General features: G+C 41.1%; 1 protein-coding gene and 3 non-coding genes across 10 annotated transcripts in view; 1 reads left to right on the top strand and 3 right to left on the bottom strand.

Moving 5' to 3' along the window:
• Positions 1-2629: 2629 nt before the first annotated feature.
• On the bottom strand, positions 2630-2702 carry TRNAV-CAC (transfer RNA valine (anticodon CAC)). The gene has a single exon. It is a non-coding gene; the product is annotated as a tRNA-Val (tRNA).
• A 411-nt stretch (positions 2703-3113) lies between these two features.
• On the top strand, positions 3114-3185 carry TRNAQ-CUG (transfer RNA glutamine (anticodon CUG)). The gene has a single exon. It is a non-coding gene; the product is annotated as a tRNA-Gln (tRNA).
• Positions 3186-3430: 245 nt separating this feature from the next.
• TRNAG-UCC (transfer RNA glycine (anticodon UCC)) lies at positions 3431-3502 on the bottom strand. Its single transcript has one exon. It is a non-coding gene; the product is annotated as a tRNA-Gly (tRNA).
• Positions 3503-5301: 1799 nt separating this feature from the next.
• The window catches only part of pico (ras-associated and pleckstrin homology domains-containing protein pico), a 212191-nt gene continuing 195085 nt past the window's right edge, over positions 5302-22407 (bottom strand). For 2 of the 7 annotated variants that reach the window (XM_022813811.2, XM_022813809.1), the window contains 9 exons: positions 18422-18503; positions 13951-14256; positions 13470-13690; positions 12696-12773; positions 12166-12325; positions 10294-12006; positions 9854-10060; positions 9390-9604; positions 5302-9196 (listed from right to left, as the gene is read on the bottom strand). In XM_022813811.2, coding sequence (XP_022669546.1) covers positions 8807-9196; positions 9390-9604; positions 9854-10060; positions 10294-12006; positions 12166-12325; positions 12696-12773; positions 13470-13690; positions 13951-14256; positions 18422-18437 — 3306 coding nt within the window. In that variant the 5' untranslated portion in view covers positions 18438-18503 and the 3' untranslated portion in view covers positions 5302-8806. The other 5 variants (XM_022813810.2, XM_086976043.1, XM_086976041.1 and 2 more) reach the window with 5 other exon arrangements.

The raw sequence follows: 22407 nt of genomic DNA, 5'->3' as shown, positions 1-22407 counted from the left end.
TATATATATATAGATTAATGAAAACGAAAAATGACTTAAATAAAACGAATAATATGCTAGACCGTATTTGCTTAATGTGTTTTTATTTATTTGCCGATTTACCGGTACGCTAGTAGAAACTATGATCTATTTCAAAGGCTTGTTCCTCTAAGAAAAATGAATAAACGTAAGAATATTTTATAGAGCTTTATTAATTGAACTTCTTTCGAATGTCATCTTAGTGCATTCACTTTTGTTGCAGTTAATATTAAGTTGAAAATATATAAACAAAAATTTTACATTAAAAAGAATGCTATATCGTGGTCAAATAAACAACGTTTTCACCGCAGTGCCTGTTGCTTTTAGTTCGAGAAGGAATATATTATACAATGGATTACATCACCTTTAAATTGTCTTTATTCTGCTAAGACAGCATTTTTGAAAAAATGTTCGGTCAAGAGGCTATGCTATGGGTCATTGACAACATGATAACCTTGGTTACCACGATGTTTTCAACCACGACCACGGCAGAAGTATCTTGCTATGCAGACAATACCGAAAGGGAACGATGACCAAAAGGCTTGCTAAGGCCAATCCCAACAACATTTAACCGTTGATATAGCTTAACGACCTTTATTTTATCAAGCCGTAGGTCTCCACCATTAATTTGACAAGTTTTTTATTGTATGTGTTCTTGATCGTCGACCATTGAACTGGCTCTCGGCCAGTTCATATGTCGTCCATATATGTCCATATATATGTCGTCCGCTTCAGAATCTGAGAAACTCGTTAAATAAAGTTTAATGCTAAGTGCTCGCGGAACACTGCAGGGGTTCTGCGTAGTTTCTTGTATGCTGTCTCTAATTTGGATTGATATTAGCATTTTTTTGTAAATTATCAACTTCAGCTAACTTATGGTTATTTGGTTTTATGATTCAGAGTCAACGATAACTTACTTAAGTTTTCGGACTTTAAATTGCTTGTGTTGTTGTGCTTAATTTGGCTACATTACTTTGAAGAGCACTCCATTCGACTGCAGTAACCCTCTACTAGCTGACGAAATAACTTAATTTTAACGTGAACTTGTTCTAATTTCCCATAATTGTTCTTATTGTTAATGCTATAGAGATGACCCGGGTTTCTTGCAAGCACTGTTTGTCAAGCCAATGCTAAGTAGATGACCTAACTAAAAGATATACCCAACAAAACGATGAACAAGCTATTTAAATATTCAGATTAATTTATTTAATAACTCCTCGATTACTATATCTGCCTCCCGAAGACAACATAAGTTGTGTCTTGCGGACAAATATTGCTTCATTAATAAACCATATTCGTGTCATTGTTTTTTAGTAAGTAAATGTATATTGTCAGTCAAAGGAAGAGACGCTTTTTCTAATAATTTGATGCTTTGAAGTGATGCTTCGCAACACTATCTAGGCGTACGAAGAGCTACCGTCAAAGCATATCGTAGGAAATAAGCGATAAGACCTTTTAGCTACGCGCAGCAATGTCATACATACTATATAAACATTTCATCATCTAGCTCTTCGCTACAAGTAGTACATTCGTTCTTTAAACTTAAAAATAATGAATATTTCGTCAGCCGTAGCATCGCAACGGATAACGACGAAATTTAATTAACAAGAAAATTAATGTTTTGTCTCTGTACTTTTTCAAATGCAGAAAAGCCTCTGGGGATTGAGTAGCGAGTAGTAGTGAGGGAGTGAAGCGGAGCCTCACTCAGAATCAAAATGTTTTGTATAAGAGCGGTGGGTCCAAACCTTGCATGAACGTTTCGTGAAACTCTTCTTATGAATGTTTGTACAGGGCTTCCCAGTCGAATAAGATCCCCGTGTTTTCCGGATTTCGGAAAGTTTTTTTAATCGAAACGGTGAAGTTCTGCTCGTTGCGAAATTACGTCTTGAGTCTAGCTGGTTGCTTTCCATAAAAACGCAATGCATGCTTTTTTTGCGAGAAAGGGTTAAACAGTATCAATTGGTTCTAGGTTTTAGGAAGACCAAGTGCAACGACCCTTTGGCACCCTTTATGAGGTATAAAACAAATATTGATTTGAACTTGAATAGTAGCAATTCCGCCCGGTCGTGAGATTTCGGTACGATTACCATGTGGAAAAATAACTGTTTTTCGAAAGAATAATCATAATTAGCAATAATACTAAAAACTTAGAGTTTGTTACTCGTAATCACGTTATGCTCTTACCAGTTTCGTCATTCCAACTTTATTAAAGTTTTATTTAAATTTACTTACATTAATTGTAAGTGAAAAACGTTCTATGTGGATTTGATACGTGCGCCTGCGTCACTAGCAAGACGTTTTAAGAAAATCCGAAAAAAATAAATTATGAATGAATACGTAAGGCGATCGGAATAAAGAATAATAATAATAGTAATAGTAATCACCGTCATCAACATAATATTGATGTAGCTCGTAATATTTACAAAATGTTAGTACAAGGGTGTTCACCAACCTGCAATCCTTCTTACAAATATGCTCGGACTAACAGAAATTAGGCACACAGCATCGTTCTGTTCGGAATAGGACTTTACTATGAATAAAGCAAATGCTTTGCAAACCACACGTTGAGCAACGTAACGTGGTAGTGTTGGTGCAAATAAATAAAATATCATGTTTCCGCCCGGGATCGAACCAGGGACCTTGCGCGTGTGAGGCGCACGTGATAACCACTACACCACGGAAACCGATGGGTGGTAAACGGCTAAGCAAGATAACTTGGTGCACCGGAATGAACGTGACATTCCGATTTAATAAGTTTTACTAGTTTAGCTTAAAATGGCAATCAGAGAACATCAGAATTTCTTCCTGATAATTTCTTTTTCCCAGCCTATGTCTACATCATAAAATGCAGCCCAATTTATATTTATTTATGTTTCATTCGCAAAGTTCTGTTTTAAATAGAAGGATTTGGATACGACGATGGTCTCCCATGTATTTATAAAGAAGCAGCGACACGTGGAACTAGATTACGTTGAGCTTTAATTTTGTAAAGTAAATTTAATTTAGTAAGGACCAACGAAATCGTAGATTTTAGTGAGGGAGACGCCATCTTAAACGTTACCAGTTGCAGCATAGTTTCGTACTAGAACAACAGAGGTTCCATGGTGTAATGGTTAGCACTCTGGACTCTGAATCCAGCAATCCGAGTTCAAATCTCGGTGGAACCTGAGCTTTCACTATTTTTAAGTGACTTATTTTACATTTTATAACTTCAAATCTATATTGAGTTCATTCATTCAGATCAGTTTCTAACTATACTTGTTGAGTTTACTCCAGATTTGTTTTCTGTTTTTATTATTCTTCGATGACGCTTGCCATCGTGCTGTGCCTGGAAGCTACCGCTGGGTAGCACTGAAAAAATAAATTACCAACTTTTCATTGGAAAATCGATTAAAAAACTTAAAAGCTTCGCTGCGTCGGCCGGGAATCGAACCCGGGTCAACTGCTTGGAAGGCAGCTATGCTAACCACTATACCACCGACGCCCGTGTTGTTGAGCGCTCTGATTTCGCAAACAATAGATAGTTCACTTTGGCTGCTACTGTTTTTCACTGTTTAGATATCTCGTTCGCAGTTTTTGTTTTTAATTAGGCGAGAGTATTCGTGTGCATCACTCTCAATTCTCCTTGTATTGTAACTCAAATGATATCAATCAGTTCTTTGATATGTTCTGGACTTTCTCATGACATTACTCGTGGCATTATCCATTGATTTGCAAATCGAGATTTCATTTTGATATATAGCAATCGAAGTAAGGCTAGTGAGCTTCTAACAATAAAAACGGGAATAGTTTAAAAAAAAAGCGCAAGATGACTACCAAAAATTCAGGAATCGGATAAGGTTTCGGTACCGTTGTTTTATATTGTTTTTGCCTCACTTTTGACGAGCTAGAAGCTACAAATGCATTGTCTAAATTATCAATGGTATACTTACGAATGGTGCGAAAAATAAGTAGGGTTGTTATACATAATTTATATGCATTTCTTATCCATACACGAATAAATTTTGTCTTTTAATAATATAGTAGTACTATCTATTAATTCAATTTTGATAAAAGTAAATATACTCATTTTACTTCCTTTTTGGATGCGTCAAACAATTTTCATTTTTTTTAACTAAGCCCCTGAATTCTCACCGACTTTCTACTAAGATGACAGCAAAACACGCGTAAACCCTTTCGACGACGATTTATCTTCGACAGACAGAGGAATCTTTTTCTCTGGGTCAGACATATGCCTAACGTTTCACTACAGTTATTTTAATTATATCGCATTGATATATAATGGTTAAGATAAATCTGTTATCGTTCGTCGTCGATTTAACTAGTAATCAACGTTCAATCAATGCTTTTGCCCGTGAATGTTTCTGGATGATGTGTGTGAGACTGCTCGACACATTATCAAGTGAAAAAAGACTTTACTTGTTTATAAGAGACACCGCTAACCGTATACAGTGTAACTCATATATTAACGTATTGCAATAAAATTGAATAAAAAAAAAATTATGTGTATGTCTATTTCTCTTTATTTTTATTGTTGGCATCAGCCTGACAAACAACAAGTGATTGAATTGCGTATGGTGTATATAAAACGACAACTCTACAAAGCCATATGCTAGCAGGATTTTCTGCTTCTCATTGCGTTAAGGTAGCGACAAAATGCTCGCTTTCGTTTGCTCATCTTCTGTTTTAATCTAATTAAACTTGTTCCTTACTTAAGGACTGCGCTTCTGTGTTGGATCTCAGGTCTTTTTGTACCTTTTTTGGACCTTTACAGTCATTACTTCCGTGACGATTAGAGCCGGATCTCCACGAGACAATATGTCCATATCGTTTGCGAACTTGTTCGGTTTTTTACTGATTACAGCAAACATTAAAAAAAATGGTCTTATACTTTACCTAAAAAGGCATTAAATTATCCCTAATACTTTCGATAGCAGATTGCTATATGAAGCTATAAATATGAACCACCTTGTCAATGCCTTTAACCAGACTATAATATAATGTTTAATAACAAATTTATTTACTAAACGATCGTGATGAAGCTCGGAGACGTTAAGAGGGCATATGTTAATTGCACAAGTTCATCTATCACCTTCCGTGAACAGTTTCTGTTCTTATCGTCCTACAGAACACAACATTTCATAAAGAACCGTGCAACGAATGATGAAAGTAGTGACAAGCGAGGGAAGTGATTTATCCGAGAAAAATCTCATGTTCAAATATGGATACTTCATTATGCATTCAATTCCCTACGTATAAGCTAAATAATAACAGCCATTCGAATGAACTTTACTGATACCATCGCATTTATTTACATTTATTAGCCGGCGCCAATTCGGCTCCTTACGCGTACCGTTCTCCTGCACTACACGACTATACGGCAAATATCTCCTGTTTCCTTTGCGTCTCAGTGCCGTTTTTTTGTTCGGTTCAGAGCGCCGGAAACATCTAGGCATCGCTTCGTTCGTCTTTAAAATCGCTTTTCGTCTGCTAGCCTGTAACCATCATCACCATTCCATACTTCTCCATATCTTTCTCATGTTCCTATGTCACCTTCCATTTCTCGTTCGGTCAAACATTCGTTCTTCTACTCTAGTCTTGTCTATCGATTCGCTTTCGCTTTTAATTGCCACCATTTATTTCTTTTCTAACAGAGCACCGCATGTATCGACAGCCACTCACACACATACATACACGTAGAGAGACCGCCCCGTATTCGGCTTCTCCTCACCTACTTTGCAATATACCTCGTTATACCATATGTTTATGTGAATAATTTATATATGGATTTTGTTTATGTGTGCATGTGTTCGCACAAGCCAAAGCTACGCCTTTGATTCGTCCATACGAGTTCATTCTTACGTAATTCCCCGTCGTCGTATAACAATAGCGGAATTCCAATATCTAAGCTAAACGTAGCAGGTCATATTAATGTTGATGAAGGGTGAGTGTCGGGATTGGCAGGTAATGGGGGTGCGAGGGCGCCTTTTGATATCCGCTCTTTTCCTCTTTGCCTTCTCTCCTCAAATTTCTTCCTCCTCTGAAGTTATTTGCTTCAATACACAGTATAGTAATATGAATAGTAATTATAATAATTAATAGTGATATCATATTCATATCAGGATTATACTTTCTGCGTCGTTTGCCGTTCACTACACCTAACACAATGATATATTACGTAGCTATCTCCTCGTCGATTTCGCTGTGTCTTGAATTTTCTGCTCCCGATTGATTAGATGATGATTTGTATTGCAGGGCTTCGACTTTCAAACGTGTCCAAATGAACTTCAGACTGCCGTGAGGTTCACATGAGCGTTGTTTAGGAGTAGTTTCGCTCTTTCAATATTGTCACTGTCTTCTTTCATATATATATATATATATATAGCTTTTTGTCTCTTCGTGATTAATTGTATACGTGGGACATGTAAACAATAATAGATTTAATTATAATTACCGTTGTTATTTTTCTTAATATTAGATAATATTTAATACTAGGATCAATAATAATGTATTAATAGTTGATAGTGTTATTTATATTAATATGGAATTACGTCGTTCCGTACTGATCAGTCATCGTTGGCGTTGTTCTTTTCCACAACATCTTAGGGACAATCTAAGTTGCGCTATTGTTGTCCAGTCTTAGGATTAAGGTCTCGTTGTCGTGAGCAACCCAGGTTAGCTTCCTGTGAATGACCTATATATGTATTGTGCACTTTGTTTGTGACTGTATAAGTGTCAACGTGTTGCTATTTAAAGGTATTCATCTGACGGCCATGTTTCTCATGTACAGTCTCTGTCAGTATTGAGTTCACGGTTTGTCACGTGACAATCGTTCCTTTTCGGGTGCGGATGGAAATACTGAAAACCACCTTGCATATACCAAAAGTCTCAGTGAAAGGCTGCTAGCATCAATTAAATAGATTAAAGATAGATTCTATCGCACAGCGAAAAATCTGTCGAAGAGTCCAGTTCGTTGTTTTGGCGTCGGTAAACTCACCCGAGACGATGTTGTAATCAAGTACAATAAATTAGTTGTGGCCTATACCTATCTCTTCAAATCTTGATCTTCATATCAGCGTCGTTTCATTATCCTACGCTCGTCAGTGAGCGTGACACGTGCTCTCGCTAAACGACAGTCGATGTGTATCTCTCGTTATGATAACCTATTCTATTCTATGCTATGCGTATGTTACAGTAAAGCTTGCCGTCGATACCAGAACCTCACTGACGAAGAAGCAGCATTTCACCCAGCCTCGGCACACCGGTTTCAATATTATCATCATCTGTTTGGCAAATCCTTGTGTATAGTAATAAATATATTAACTATACTGTCCCTTGCCATGATAAAACTATTTTTCACACTACCAAAGAGAATAACGTTTGCGATTATCTTCGCACGATAATACGTTACCTCGTACATGGTCTGCTTGTCGCTTTTTGTCTGATTATATATGCGAATGTATCGCCCACATCGCGTAATACCTTCACCCAACGAATAGTTGTCTTAGTTGGCAGTAGCAGATGGCAGCCAGTAAGCGTGCAGTTTTTCTTTATCTATGCAACTATATTCCTCTGTGGGGATTTTTTACAAAAATTGGTTAGAAAAAACAACTGCATTGTTACGCTATGAATTACGTGTAATAGAAAAAAGCGTTATGACTATGCTAGAACACGCAGGTGTACCATCGTACCACAGAAGGTGTCATCGGCGTGTAATATCGTACCACAGTACCTGTCATCGCTGTGTACCATCGTACCACAGTGCTTGTCATGACCGGGAACCTCTTGCCTATATCATTCCAGCCAACGGTCGTTTATCTTCCAGTACCAAGGTACACAAGTTCGGAGAATGGAAAGTAGCAAATTGTTCTAACGTTATATCATATTCATCATAATGTACTGTGACAAGATAAATACCACTCAGCCCCTGTTGTTAAATTCTTTTTCTGGACTAATTCGAATTTAGCGGATCGCTACCCACCAAAGACGATTATATACGAATGATTATTCTCTTGTTCGGTACAGGGGCTAGCGAATATCCTGTTCTTAGAAAAAATACAACCTAATTAACTGAGGTACCTTTTCGCTCCCCCACATTTGTCCGTCCCCCTGTGCGGTGATTGGATTGCGCGACAATAATCACAAATTAATAATATATCTTTCATCTTAGTGCAGTGTTAACATTTTTCGCCATTTCTTCAAATGTTGAAATATTTCGCTACACGAACAGATTTGCCGTTGCCTTACTAAGTATTACTCATTCTCACACTGCCCTTCCTTTCTGTCTGGTTGATGGCAATGCCTCGTATAGTTTTGTTGCGATTGTTGAGTGTGTTATTTTGTCGAACACCGCAATGCACCGTGCGCATCACTTGACTAGGAGCAATGTGCCATATTACACAACAGACAATGGTTGACGCTGCAGCTCCGTATGTAAAATTGTTGCTTAGGGAACGTTTTGTATAATTATGATGTACAACACCTTTGTGTCTTAATCTACGCACTACATGTGCGGCTACGCAACAACAGATGGAGTTGACAAAGCTGCTGAAACAGAGGGGCCTACAGGGACACAATGATGTTTCGTGTAGACATGCATCTACCTGTACACGTAAAAACCAAAGACAGATTCGTGTTCCTATTTCGCTCTGATAAGGGCCGTTACTGCCTCGTCGGAAAAGCTATGCCTGATTCCTCAGTCGGCTAGCTTTCGACGATGGCAGATAGGCCAAACGAGATGAGATGCTTTACGATTTTTTACCCGGACGTGCCGGATAGAATATGGATCTTAGTAGATGCCAAGACGCTGCTGCCCCATAGGGCTGGCCGGGGACTGGAGTGTACACGACAATTGAGTTGAGTCGCTTCGCTTAGGTGGCGCCGGCTTGGCCTTCGGCGAGCTACAAACAAGGCCCGGCAAGTCAAGGCGAACCTGTTTAGGTACCCGAGGTCCTGACGGTGATGATGAAGTTGACTCCTGAAGGAGAATACCCCGAAGAGGGGCCTTGCGCTCGTCTTCGCTAAGCAGACGCGGGTCCCGGAAGCCAAGAATTTGATGCGGCGTATGATCTTGCATCGTGTTTAGAGTTTGAGCAACCTTCCACTTCTTGTCCATGACGCGGTGGAGGTCACGGAGGAATGCGTCTGGGGGACTTGTCATGGGTGAGGGATGTAACTCCTTTTGAACATAACATGGCAGCAAATAATGCTCTTCTGGTTAGTTTATTTCGGTTGATATGAATTCTAGGTACATAAACACTTGTAGCGAAATTAAAGTAAATCAAATCGCACAGAACCGGTGAATTACTTAGTTATAATTGTATTAAAAATATTGCTTTGAAATAAAGGAAAAGTCAATCACACAAACGCACCTCTTTCTGACCCAAGTGGATCTGGATTGGTGGTTTACTGCTAGGAGATGAGAGTCGAGTTGTTTCGCTGCGCCGTGGTGGGGTAGGTTTGGACCGGCATGGCGATCCCGAAGGGGAACCATTCTGGGTAGCTGGAGGTGACCTTGTTAACCAGAGCGGTGCGCGCTCATTCGTTGGAGTCGCCTGATTGCTGCCACTATTGTACATCGGAGAACCTAAAAGAATTAAACATCCGATTGTAATATACATGTGTTAATATACTAACATGTGTTAAAAAAGAGACTATTAAACAATCATTTTCTGTATTCTACCTGGAAGCCGCTTGAAAAACTGTGACATGACTATTGATCTCAATAGAGGTAACGGTAGTAGCTCTAATGGTAATAAACTCTAAGCGCTTTGCCGGTAAATGGTTACGTGCGTCAGAGAAATTTGTGACTCAGAAATGAGCATCGTATCTGTACCTGCGGTGGGCGTTGCTTGATTGGACAGTGGCGGACTGTTGGTGGGTGTCGTGAGGTTCGACGGTGGCGGGGGTAACGAGCTTAGCGATGACACCGATGGCCACGAGCCCTGCTCAGCAAGGGGTATCGGCGGCGGAGGAGGCAGCGAGTCGATCGAAGTGCTGCTCATTCCTAGTTGGGACGAAACACTACTCAGATTGGAGCTCGCTATTTGGAAAAAGATTACGGACAATCACAACAGAACAAAATGAATGCTTAGGAGTTGGTTAAAAATAAAATTTTTTTATGAGTATTGAATTGAGTTTTGACACTCTGGGCACATAAAACGTGGCCTTTACTTTTAAATAATATAATAAAAAAAAGTAATAAAGGAAAATATACGATATATTTGAGCAGAATAGATAGAGTATAATTATAGGTGTCAAAGCGTTTATTTTTACCTTGGTAGTGAGATGAGGCGGTATCACTACCTAGTGATTGCACATTGGCTGCCGATGTTGACTGCTCTTTCAAAGAGGTGGACTCGGCATAAATGACTGAAGGTGGCTTCTCGGGGATGGAAACAACCTTGAAATCAGTACGACATTGTGCAGCAAGATCTTGGGCCAGTTTTTCAAGATTCTTAGCTGTTAGTGGAGCGACGGGAGCATGCTGCGGGGACGCCTTGGGCGTTGCTTGGCTTGCCTCTGAGATGTCTTCGAGACTCGACGCATCTACAGGCGGCATAGGCAATAATTGGACGGCCTTGGTAGGAGTAAGGGGTCCTCCTTTAACGACAGCGATCGTACAACCAGCAGGAGGTACAGGCGCTGTCGGGGACGATACACTAAGCTGCTGGCGTTGTTTGAGCCGCGCTAAGGTGGCGGTCATTTGCTCGTCGGTGTGGGACCTTCTCAAGGAGAATCTCAATCCAGCAGTGCGACCCAAACTTCCTCCGGACCCAAACGATGAACCGGACACAATTGAGGCACTATCGTCAAGCGATGAACCAACTCCACTAACGCCGCTCGCACTGCTAGTGTCCTTAACGAGGCTTCTAGTAGTGTTTGTGAGGGGAAGTCGCGGCTGCGTCAAGTTAGGCTTCCGCTTAATCGTGCCACCGGGAAAGTCAAGATCGAACGCTACCGCAGGATCAGACGCCACAGAAGACCGATCTGAAGACATGCTACCGATGCTCGAAGATCCTCCGCTTGAGGAAGCGATCGAATCCCGTCGTCGTAACGTAGTCGCGCCGTTCGACGACGCTTGTGGAGTTGTATTTGCTGGAAGCTGAGCCACGACCTCACTGTTAGGCCTGCCGTTGCCAGTTTGGTGGACGGCGGGCGTGGTCTCGGATACGGCTTCGGCCAGCAACGTTGAGTCGGAGCCAGTGGAGGTACTATGGCGAAGCCTATGGTTGGCCGGATGGTGTTGCACTTGGCCATTCTGATCTATTGGACTGCCTTCGGATGAGTTTGAACTGTCGGGACTGACAGCCAACTGTTTTGCCATTGACGATACAGAAAATGAGCGATGATATGCAAGTTTCTCAAGGTCGGCCTCGACAATGTCTCGTTGTATAGCGTCGTAGTTGTCCTTGATTTGGCGGCCGTATTTTGCAATCCTTATGCCAGTCACCCATTTGTTCAATGTTGGTAAGTCGTCGGCGCATAGATATTTGATATTTTTGCACGACTTGCTCTGTATTTGCGGGTGCTTCATAGCGAAGCAAAATTCACTTGGCGCCTTATATTTCTTTTTCCATCCAACACCGTAGTAAACACAATTCATTTCAAAAGTTGTCAAACAAACGAGATCCTTCGGCAGTTTTGACTTGCCCTTGGGGCAGTAGTAGAGACCCGAAGCTCGTAGGACAAAGAAATGTTTTTTCCAATGCTTCTTACCCTCGGCTTTGAGGTACAGCTGGCCTTCAACCTCCGGCACAGAGACGCCGGACGTTCCAGGGGACAGGAAGAATTCCTCAATTAGCCCAGTCCGCTGGTCTTCGTCAATGTCTAACTGTGTCTGGGTGCCCGAGTCGGCCAGGTACTTCTCAGGCTGGGCAAACATATCGTACTTCAGGGGTCGCTCTTCGAACAGAATACGATTACTTGAGTCACGCGTCCATAGTAGAAGATTCTCGACCAGATTCTCATGTTCTTCGTAAATACGCTCTGAAATAGATACGCACGGTTATGAGCATAAAAGAAGTTTATACGATAAAGGTTTTGGTTTTGAAGCATCACTGTATTATACCACGACTAGAATGGCTGACTGAATAGAAAAGCGATAAAAACTAGCTGCTATATTAGATACAGTAATCAAATACACACCCATATACAATTCGGGTATTGTCTCAACTAAAGCCCATTTTGGGTCCATCGATACGTGACTTTTTTCGGCCAACAGCTTAGTTAGGTATGCCACTGACATCGTTTCGTCGACCAGGAGACTCTTCGCGGAGCCATCCGAACAGAATACCTTGATGAAAAGCTAAGTGAAACATAAACACATTGTCCCGTTATATACGCTACCTTAATCTTTCTTAAACACTACTTGCACAATTATCAGTTACGTGAACGGAAAAATTGATAAAAGTATACTTGTGCACCCCAAAAATATGTAACGTCTGTGAGTGCTACTAATTAACAATTCAACAGTTTTTCCCTAATTTTTTTTCCGAAAAACGCTACTCATTAATTCGAAGAAGACAGCTAGCAATCAAAACTACTAGAAACACGAAACACACCGTATTTATATGAGTAGGATTAAAAGATTAGTGTATGCAAATTTACAGTTCTACTAATAGCATAAGACATGATCTTCTGACGTGTCCTAAAAAGCCATACTGTGTAAATTGTACCTTTCGAATACTGGCCTCCTTGAGTTTCTGCAAAGCCATCTTAATTTTTTCTGCCTTAAGCTGCGCTGCTTGTTCCGCCTGTGGGCCAATAGTATACATGCGCACATTGAACAAAGATATAAATAAATCGCGTTCAGATTAAAACACTCATAGAAAAAGGTAATTTGTGATGAAACAAAAAAAAATTAAAAAGAAAACAAGATTAGACGGCGATAATGATTTGAGGGTGTTATGTTGGAAATATGAATTTTGTGCTGATAAGATAAAATAGCGAAAAAAAATTAACAAACGCACAGGGACACACTCGCGTGAACTACAAATAGCTGTTTACTATACGACTATTAATTTCTATTTCGTTTTCATCGTATTGCAAAAATAAGCAGCGTTTCAAAATAAAATTCGTGAGTGAGGCAGCGAGTATACGGCCGTAATATGTGCTTCGGCGTAAAACAGCGTAAATCTTTGTAAGAATTCAAAAGGTTCGAAATCGATTTATTGCTTTTAGTCTATATTGTGACTAGCAGAAGGAGAAACAAACGTATCATGGATAAATAACTAGGCAAACTGATAATAATTTTATTTTCTAAAGTTTTTCTAAGTGTATTAATTACATTATATAATGTGTTTGGTCACATCGCGAAGATAGCGCTATCACCATTGTCAAAGATTCGTAAGCGAGTGCCTTAACTCGCTAATCTAACTACCGTACGAATAAGAACAGCAAAAACATTAAAAAAATTTTTTTTTAGTTCTTATTCAACTTGGCATTTTTACCTGGCTCCTTTGGACATCATGGAGACATGCTGCGGTGGCCAGATCATCGTTGACCGTTAGAGTGCCTATTGGCTGGCCACCCATACGTTTGGCACTTTCCTGTGACGATGAAGTTCGCGCGCCCGAAGACGCAGACGACTCGCCAGAAAGCATCGAGATCGAATCGGAGAACGCTGAATCATTGTCTGGACTATCTGTGCGTCCATCGCCGCGCGCTCCAGCTATGATAACCCAACGTACGACAGACGATATTGAAATAGGTGAAATGTCAAACAGTAGGCACAGTAAGAGCGGCTAGAACTTGATGATTATGACTTCACTTTATAATTTCGTATACAGTTATGTAACACATAATATTAATAAATATACTGCACCATTCTGTCTACCATCTATTACAAATAATAAATCATTTGCCGCGATCAAACGATCATCAGTATTTGTCTGGGACGGACACGTGATAATTCAAAAAAATGTTAGTCACCGATGGTGTTGACTGACTCGGGTGCAGATCGAACGTTCTGGCTAGCAGTTATCGGGGTCGCGGGAACTATCGTTCGGGTAGCCTCCTTATTACTTCCGACGCAAGTGGGGTGACCCATTGGTACGGGAGTTGCAGCACCAACGTGTCCACCACCCTTCTCAGCTGCGATCATTCCCCAGCCCGTGACGCTGATTGGTGCCTGACAATCCTCGGTGGCAGCCCGAAGCCCATGTAATTCACGCTCGAATTGCGAACCAAGCGCGCACAACTCTCCTAGTATCGCATCAAGCTCGTTGTCTTGGCTCTCTATACATATTACGAAATTCGTCCGTATGGTCAGTGATATAACAAGCGTTATCCATTATGGACAACATGGTCCAATTGATCACCAGGTCCCGAGTTCGGTAATACCAACAATACAAACAATAAAACCGCTGATTAGTTATTGTCGTTAGATGACTGTCACTGACGAGCACAAATACATAAATTCATCTGCAAAATATGACAATTTATCAACCGCTATTAGACTCTGTCATGTAACAAGTTTCAGACCGACCGCGGTCAAGACTGCTCCCTATGATTGGAATCGTCCTGCGAAGAACAGTTAGCTAGGTACGGCGGCACCGCTATATTCGCATTTTTTTTTTCTTTTCTGCTATCAATCACCTTCTGGTCGTTCTCTACCCATACTCAGCTTCCTATAGATAGTTAGAATAATACTTCCTTTTTTCATAACTAGCATTGCTACCACCATTGTCGAAAAATTTACAACATTGCCATCGTCATAGTCATTATAACCTCCATAGCTCCTATAAGTATTACACCAGCTAAATATCATTACCGGAACGAATAGCGTGACATCCATTTCCAAGAGAAAAAGCAACATCATCAGTTTTTTTCCCTTATCCTTCTTTCACAAACAGTCATCCAGTGGATAGACGACGACGACGACTTACTTATTATCTCAGACAAGGAGCCGAGAGAGTGAAAAAAATATACATATTTAAATAATACAGGATCTATTTGCTACTTTTTAATTGTGAGTTTTCACTGCCAAATACGAGTATCTACTTGATAGCAGCAGCATGAGACGTGCTGATAATTGTTGGCAAACATTATTGACTCAACCTACAACGCAGTTACTTCTAGGCCTAGCATAGACACTAAGTGATGAAAGATTGCTATTTGCGCTGTTGTTAGGCCCATAGCAGAAAACGATAGAACAGAACGAATTATTGTATTGAGCTAAAGTCTGATTAGTGCACCCCTGGCTACTTTAATGACCATGGTTCTTCTAAGCTTGTCTCCTTGTTATCCTGTCTCTATCTGCTGCCTCGCGAACGCTCACCCCTGCGCTCCTAACAACGCCTCGTCTCTACAACAGCTTGTGTATAGCAGGTACGTAAGCTCCAACGCGAAATTTGATCGAACACATTGCAACCCGAACAAGTGGTTTCCAATAAAACAGCCACCACCACCTATGACGTGAAGAATACTACTCAAGTAAGAGAGCGAAAACAAGACGACCAGAAGGTATCACACGTAAATGTGTCAACGCCGTACCCAAATTGTCCGAATCCATTCAAGAGTGAGTTCCTGTAAATGGGCTTGCGCGGTCTGTATGGATCCTATAGTAGTGGTTGCGGTAGTGCTACGCGAAACAGCAAACCGGCGTCCACTTCTCTGCAAAACGTAGCAGACCTTGAGTTGGCATACGACTAGGCAAGGTTTCACGGAAGAAAACAGCGTCCTGTAGAGGAAAGTTGGCTCCAAAGCCCGCTGGATCTAGCTGGCGCTCCATGCTTCTCGATTGTAATTAGTTATTCAGCCTTTGATCAAAACACTTTCGTTCGAAAGGCAACGAGATACACATTAAACAAGACGCCGATGGCACCTGGTACAGATATAACTATGGAGTAGAAAGACGATCGTGCAAAATACGAAATGGTTGCCAGGAGAAAGAAACACAAGACGAAACGAGAAAAGTACATCTAGTACTCTTTGAAGGAAACCTGTAGACAGGAGCGGAGTCTAAAAAGGTAATCGCTGACCAGTTGCCAGGCTAAATGATAGGCAAACCAGGTTGATGAAGGAGGTCGAAGTGAAGTATACTGCTAACCGGTTACCAATTTAAAAAAGATCACCAATCACCGGATGTACGCATGAATCGTCATGGCAACATTGAATACTCATAGCAATAATCAGCTGTATAAAAACCGGACATTCTAGAAGGATCCTAACACAGTCCTCGAGTGTTTAATAGGAACAGTTATTATACCAGCAATTAAATGATTCATCATAAAACAATGTAGCCTTTAATTCCTTCTCTCACTCTTCAGTAACATCTACAGACGTGGTCGTGCCTGTACAGAAAGGCTGTCTACGTGAAACGCTATTACTTATACCACCATCAGATGCGATGCGAAAGGTGCAAACAAACAGACACCATTAGTACAACCACTACAGCTTACGAAAAAAGCACCTAGTGTTCGTAACGAGCATTGGTGGGTTAGGAATCTTATACGTGGTACGTTTTAAGCGCCATATCCGTAGGATTAATCAGCTGTGCTTGATTACAGTTTGACAACAAAAAAAATGGCCGCACATGTACTGTTACGCTATATTAATACACTTAGTCTCACTCAATTCAGTCGGCGATTACTATTACATGTGCGCATCACCTAGTCCTCATCCATTATCCAACTGCAAACATCGAATTCGAATGTCACCGTAAGCGAGGCATCGGCACTTCGCGGTCTCGACAATGAGAGGTCCAACTGATGAGGCCCTTTTGGCCATAATAAATGAATTACCGGATGGCTGTTCCGCAACCCGAACATACAAACATCCATTTCGTTCTGACGCTAAAATTCGGTGGGAAGTCCAAAGTCTGCCGACAGCCATCAGCGTTAACCTTCAGTTCTCCGCCAGAACTAGAGGCGAGCGATAGGCGGACCAAGACAGTGAGAGAAAAAGAATGAGTCGCTACGAAAGAGAGCTGCTGCTGCTATTGCTGCAAATGGCTGCGGCTGAGTCTCAACCTTGAACGAAGAGACTTCTGCTCGCATGAGTGTTTTGCAGGTATAAGTTCATGGCTTTGGTTGCAGCGACCGCAATGGTAGTCTCGATAGAAATAGAGGTATTGCTTGCAAGATCGGAGAGCGTTCGAACTACGATGACCTTTGGACGCCTTCGCTATTCTTGCGACCCTTCTGGTAGCGTATCGTCATCATCGTCGTCGTCGTCGTCGTCGTCGTCGTCATCGTCGTAGGCGATAGTGGCAAGTAGAAGACTCTGAAGAGCGAAAAAAGGATGGCAGACTCGACCCACTATGCGGAACCGAAAACAGCTGGACTGGATGCCTAGTAAGGCCGGACTTATCAACCAGATTTTAGAGTAAAAGTTAGCTAATTTAAAATGAGAGAAAGCTACCACCTAGCGGTCTGACGAGAAAGCTAGGCTAGATTTGCTAGACTAGATTGGCCTTACGTGCGATAGCTTAGGTTATAGTGGCCAAGGCTTAGTAGAGGAATGGTAGTGGCAGGTCCCGCAAACTCCCGCCTAGTAGAGAGGGTCGTTCCGTTGGACTGTTCAAGATCACCGCTTGCGTGTAGTTTCATTCCTCTCTAAAAAGCCGTGCCCCGTCCGTTGGCGAAAAGGGGACTAGTGCGGACCTTCAGACTGCGCGGTTCTACTGCTGCCAAGTACCGATTTAGAACTACCCCTCTCCCGTCCATAGAAGGAGCTTTGTCCGTATGCCAACTGGGATAATCGCTGCGGAACACTACCCAGCAGGACCTGTATCATCAACCCACTCGCTCCTAGTAATGCTGCTACACGCAACACTTGGCATTGTTATTCAACGAGTGATCGTGTTAAGGCACACAGCCACAACCAAAAGCGTTCGTTCCTAAAGCGCAAAAGGTGCGTCGAGCTCTGCGCGGGTCCACCGGCACAAATACAGTAAACAACATAGATGCGCCCGGACTGAATGCAAGAGATCCGAGTTTGACGAAATGGTCGCGCAAGTCGCTTTGATATTGTCGCTTTTCTTTTCCTAATATATACTCGAAAAAAAACGCACGCGGTGATAGTTCTGGTCCATGGAGGTGGACAATTATGGAGTGGACTAGTTACTTAGCGGAAAAGGAGCGAGTGGCCGTTCGGCGGTTCGTTGAGAGGTCTGCTATTTCGTGTATATCGAGGGGCAAAAGAATCAATGGAAAATGCTGGCGCCAATATTAGGGGCATTTCTTTTGGTGTTATTAATATCAGAACTAATCAGAAGAAACGTGATGGATGTAGACAAGCAGATATTGCAGTAGACCATAATAGTATCTAGAAGTATTATTTAGTCAAGGGCATTTCGTACTGGATAACAATCATGTATCATTGTCTATTATCTAAAGGCACAGAAAAGCGTTTTAGTATACATGGCTGAGGACAGCATCAAGCGCGATAGTTTACGTACCCTGGAGGTTGTGCATGGAGAAGCTATATGAATCTAAGCGCGCGACCTGAGATGGCTCCACGCTCGAAGCTCGAGCCGGTCCCTGAAATTAGGACGGGTATAGATTCCATCGTTAATATATATTACTTTCACAAAAGCGTAAAACCTTACTGCTTTGCATAGAGTAACTTAGCAGAAAAGCTAAGACCAGACTGTAACAAAACATCTAGAGAGCGCGTAGTACTACACAGAGGTAAATCTGCAACGTTCGAAAGGTTCATTGCAAAATTTGCCCCATTGATTCTAAACTACGGCTCTCTAGTAAGTTCGAACGCTGCTAAAATCTGCCGGCATAATGACAGAAATCGAGCGGCCATTCTGATATGACATTGGTTTGATAGATCTTATGGCTTATATTAATATTAGTCTTGACGCCACACGGCCTCATGCACATTTGTCTTCCTTGACCCGAATAGGGTAATGTGTCTAAGGTAACCAGATTGTACTCTGTTTATCGTATATACGATTTTCAGACATATCATAGCGATACTTTTATGTACGTTTGATATAACACCGATAATATTGGTGGCTCGTTCAATATGAAACGCGAGAAACACATAATTTCATATTTCAAATGCAACACTCTACGGCACTTTTCCTGTCTGGTTTCGATCTATGATACTTGTACTTGTCATTAGAATTTGAGACTGTTGACCACTCGGATATCACCGCTGGCGGTTTTAGCTGGCGGGTTGTAGATGAGTCATAAAAAATCGAGATTTTTAACCCGTTACGAGCTTCATCTAGAAAGAACAATAGTGGAGAAAGCTCGCCCTATGCAACGTGAAAATACTCCACTATTTAAAGTTTCACGAAGTAAATTTTGAACTTGAACATGGGCCTCGTGAAGGAATAACTTCCTACGAAGGCGAATATCGAATTGTTGACAGCTGAGATGCAAACCGTTCCCCTCAAAGCTTCTGCGTGTTACACTCAGGCTTTTTGTATTTAAAAACATCCTGCTCAAGCACGTTGATCGAATAAATAAGGTGAAAAAAAAATCTATAATAATAATAATAATAATAATGATAATTTTAGAAAGGATGAAAAAAGGCAGTTTTTGTCACAAGCATCAAATATTGAGTTGTGGCGAAAATTTTACATTACCTGTAGACAGTCATATCAGTGGGTAAATGCAGTTAAGGACATTAATCTCTAAAGCTATTATACGGCCCTAAAAGCTTGTTTGCTTATCTAGGCGAGTTGTTATCCATTTAAACTTCATGAATCCTTGAAGTTTACTTTACTTACAACTGAAGGAGAAATTCGAAATTAAGCATCATTTCCATTGCACGATCATGGTCACCCTCATAGTTAGAGTAACCGCAAAAAATTATGGAAAATTCAAGTTTACTATCTTGCCTAATATATTGATTAGGCACACTAACATAACAACGAAAGACGTTCAATAACAGCAACGTAACCTACCATTAGGTCGAGAAAAGTATCATCAAGAAGCAAATTTTCACTTTTTTTGTTCTGACACCACTTCAACATTGTGTTGTTCCTACTGTGTCCTATACGTCCTTCTAGCTAGCAACGAATAATTGTCACTGTCTGGATAAACACAGTCACACACGGTACCGGCACGGATAACGTGTCATGAGCATTAAATCATATGAGTGCAATCCAATCTATCGAACGAACAAACATCGTCCCTGGCTGTCACTGAAACTGGATTGTTTTAAATCTTAGTTAGCAACACTGTATTCTATCTTAACTTCTTCACAATAAACTGTTATGTCAAAAACTAGATAACTGTGCGTTGGGTTTTTCTTTTAACTTATTGCCACTAAAACTTTGTAAACAGATGAGCGGCGATATCACAACATTGGCTTAATCTGTCTTTTTGTTCGACGTGACCATCACAACAGAATCAGTACTAGTTAATAACTGAAAAGCGTAGCCTGCCTAGAGTCTGGATTTGCGGCGCCGTCCGCCAGGGTCGCTGTGATCGGCGTCGAGCATCACCGGTTCTTAGGAAAGGAGGCGTCTGCTATCAGAGGTTATAGCAAACCGAGAAGTGTTTAAGAAACGCAACCGGCCTAAGGAACACAACTAGGCCCAAAAGCGATAGCCCACAACGGGTCAATCAGTTAGCGCTTAGAGTAGAACGCTCACGGTGCTGCGGCCCGTTACCCGCCCCCGGGGCTGTGTCTCAATGAATATACGCTTATTACAGCCGCTTCCGGCGATCGTCACGTGTATTCATGGAACACAGATGACTGCAGGTCAATTTGATTCGGTTATTGTGTAAAAAATTTTTTCTAAAGAACGACATCATCTGATGGGCAGAAGGTGTAGAGATGTAGAGAGAAACATAACATATTGTTGGCAGGATCGTACCTAACAAGCGTTGAACTTGAAGGGGTGTGTGTAATTTAGAAACTGCGCCGTCTGAGTTACGATTAGCGCGTGACCGCTGGATCAATGGCAGTATAGAAATTTTGAAATTGGCTCGGTTACTCTCAATTAATTTGAAATCTTCTTTAGTGTTGTATTCGTTTGTTAGGTGAAGAGCAATCACGAGACGTGTGAGAACGTGAGCTACTTCAGGTAGTATATAAAGTGAATAAATTTGGTTCTTTCGTATGAGCTGTTTCTTGACTGTATCGAAAGGGAAAGATATGTTTCAATTTTTCTTTTCTGCATGCCGTGAAAATGCCCTTCCTGATGATCGCGTATAATCAGTTTAACTATCATTCCTTGCGACTACTCATCTTTAGTCGTGTTTAAAATATTTCTTCGTTTATCCGTAAATAGCTTCCAGCAGCAAGTGCGCGTCGAGCGATTTTGGCAGGTGTAAACCCGTTAAAGCGTCACTCAAGCTACGCTAGATATGAAAAATTTTCCCTCTGTTTTGTAGCGATGACCACGACAATCATGGATATTTTCGAACGACTCTTTGATGTTTGTTGCCTCATGAACAGAGAATGAATTTTATTTTGTCCTTTCGCCTGGCTTTCATCTGTATCCCGCACTGTGGCATTGTCTCTAGCAATGCCGCGCACATGTGTCGATCAGGCGTGCAAGGGGGGTGCTGGGGGTTTCCCGTCGCAGTTCGCCCTGCGAACGACCTACTTGATCAGGCGATCAAAAGAGTCTCTGTCTAAATGTGGCAATGCAATCGATTTGGTATCAGCATAAAACTGGTCTAGGTTTTACTGGGCGTGGATCTATTGCACGAGGTGATTTTACGAAGGGTTTCGAAAATCAGACTAATTACGTTCAGTGATGTTCGTATTATGGCTTGCGATCGAAGACCAGAAGCGCGATGAAGATCTCTTCTCGCCATGATAAAAATACTCATTCTGTCGTTCCAGAACTTATCTGTCTGGTATAAGCTTGATAAAAACAAATGGTGTTGGTCGCTACTTGACAACTGAAAATATATAGCTTTCGACACTGTCCAAAGTAGGTCCCGTTATGTGATCTGTTCTAACGGAACTAACAGTTATTAAGTATATAAGAAGTGTGTAGCTTGATTACAGTTTAAAATACAGAGCGTACCTCGTAATGAAAGTAACACAAATGAGTTCTTCCAGCATTGCTTTCAATTATCTAACATATCAACATTATCACAGGGGTAATAGGTATTATTATTATTATTAAGATTAATAACTGCTCGCATAAGTCCCCTTTTATTCCATCGGTTTGTAGATAAGTACAGCGGACCCACTCCGGTTAGGCTCCTAATAAAGGCAAATGCTTGATACAATAGCTAAAAACAAGTGACTCTTGAGATAGGACACGTTCATATAGGATAAAGAGCTAATAGTGCTAGCCAAAATAATCATAAATACATCTACAAAGCGAGGCCTGATTCTGCCTGCTATCACAGCCAATTATTTCTCCAATGATGAACAGATTACTCTTAACGACAACCAGATTTAAAATATATTTGCCACGTTGCAAATAATTGCAAACGTGGTTAGAGGAGCGGATAA

This window comes from Varroa destructor, unplaced genomic scaffold (assembly GCF_002443255.2).
Source record: "Varroa destructor unplaced genomic scaffold, Vdes_3.0 BEIS01000007.1, whole genome shotgun sequence".
Classification (NCBI taxonomy): Eukaryota; Metazoa; Arthropoda; class Arachnida; order Mesostigmata; family Varroidae; genus Varroa; species Varroa destructor.
Note: the sequence above shows the minus strand (reverse complement) of the source record. Positions and strands in the feature narration are given on the sequence as shown.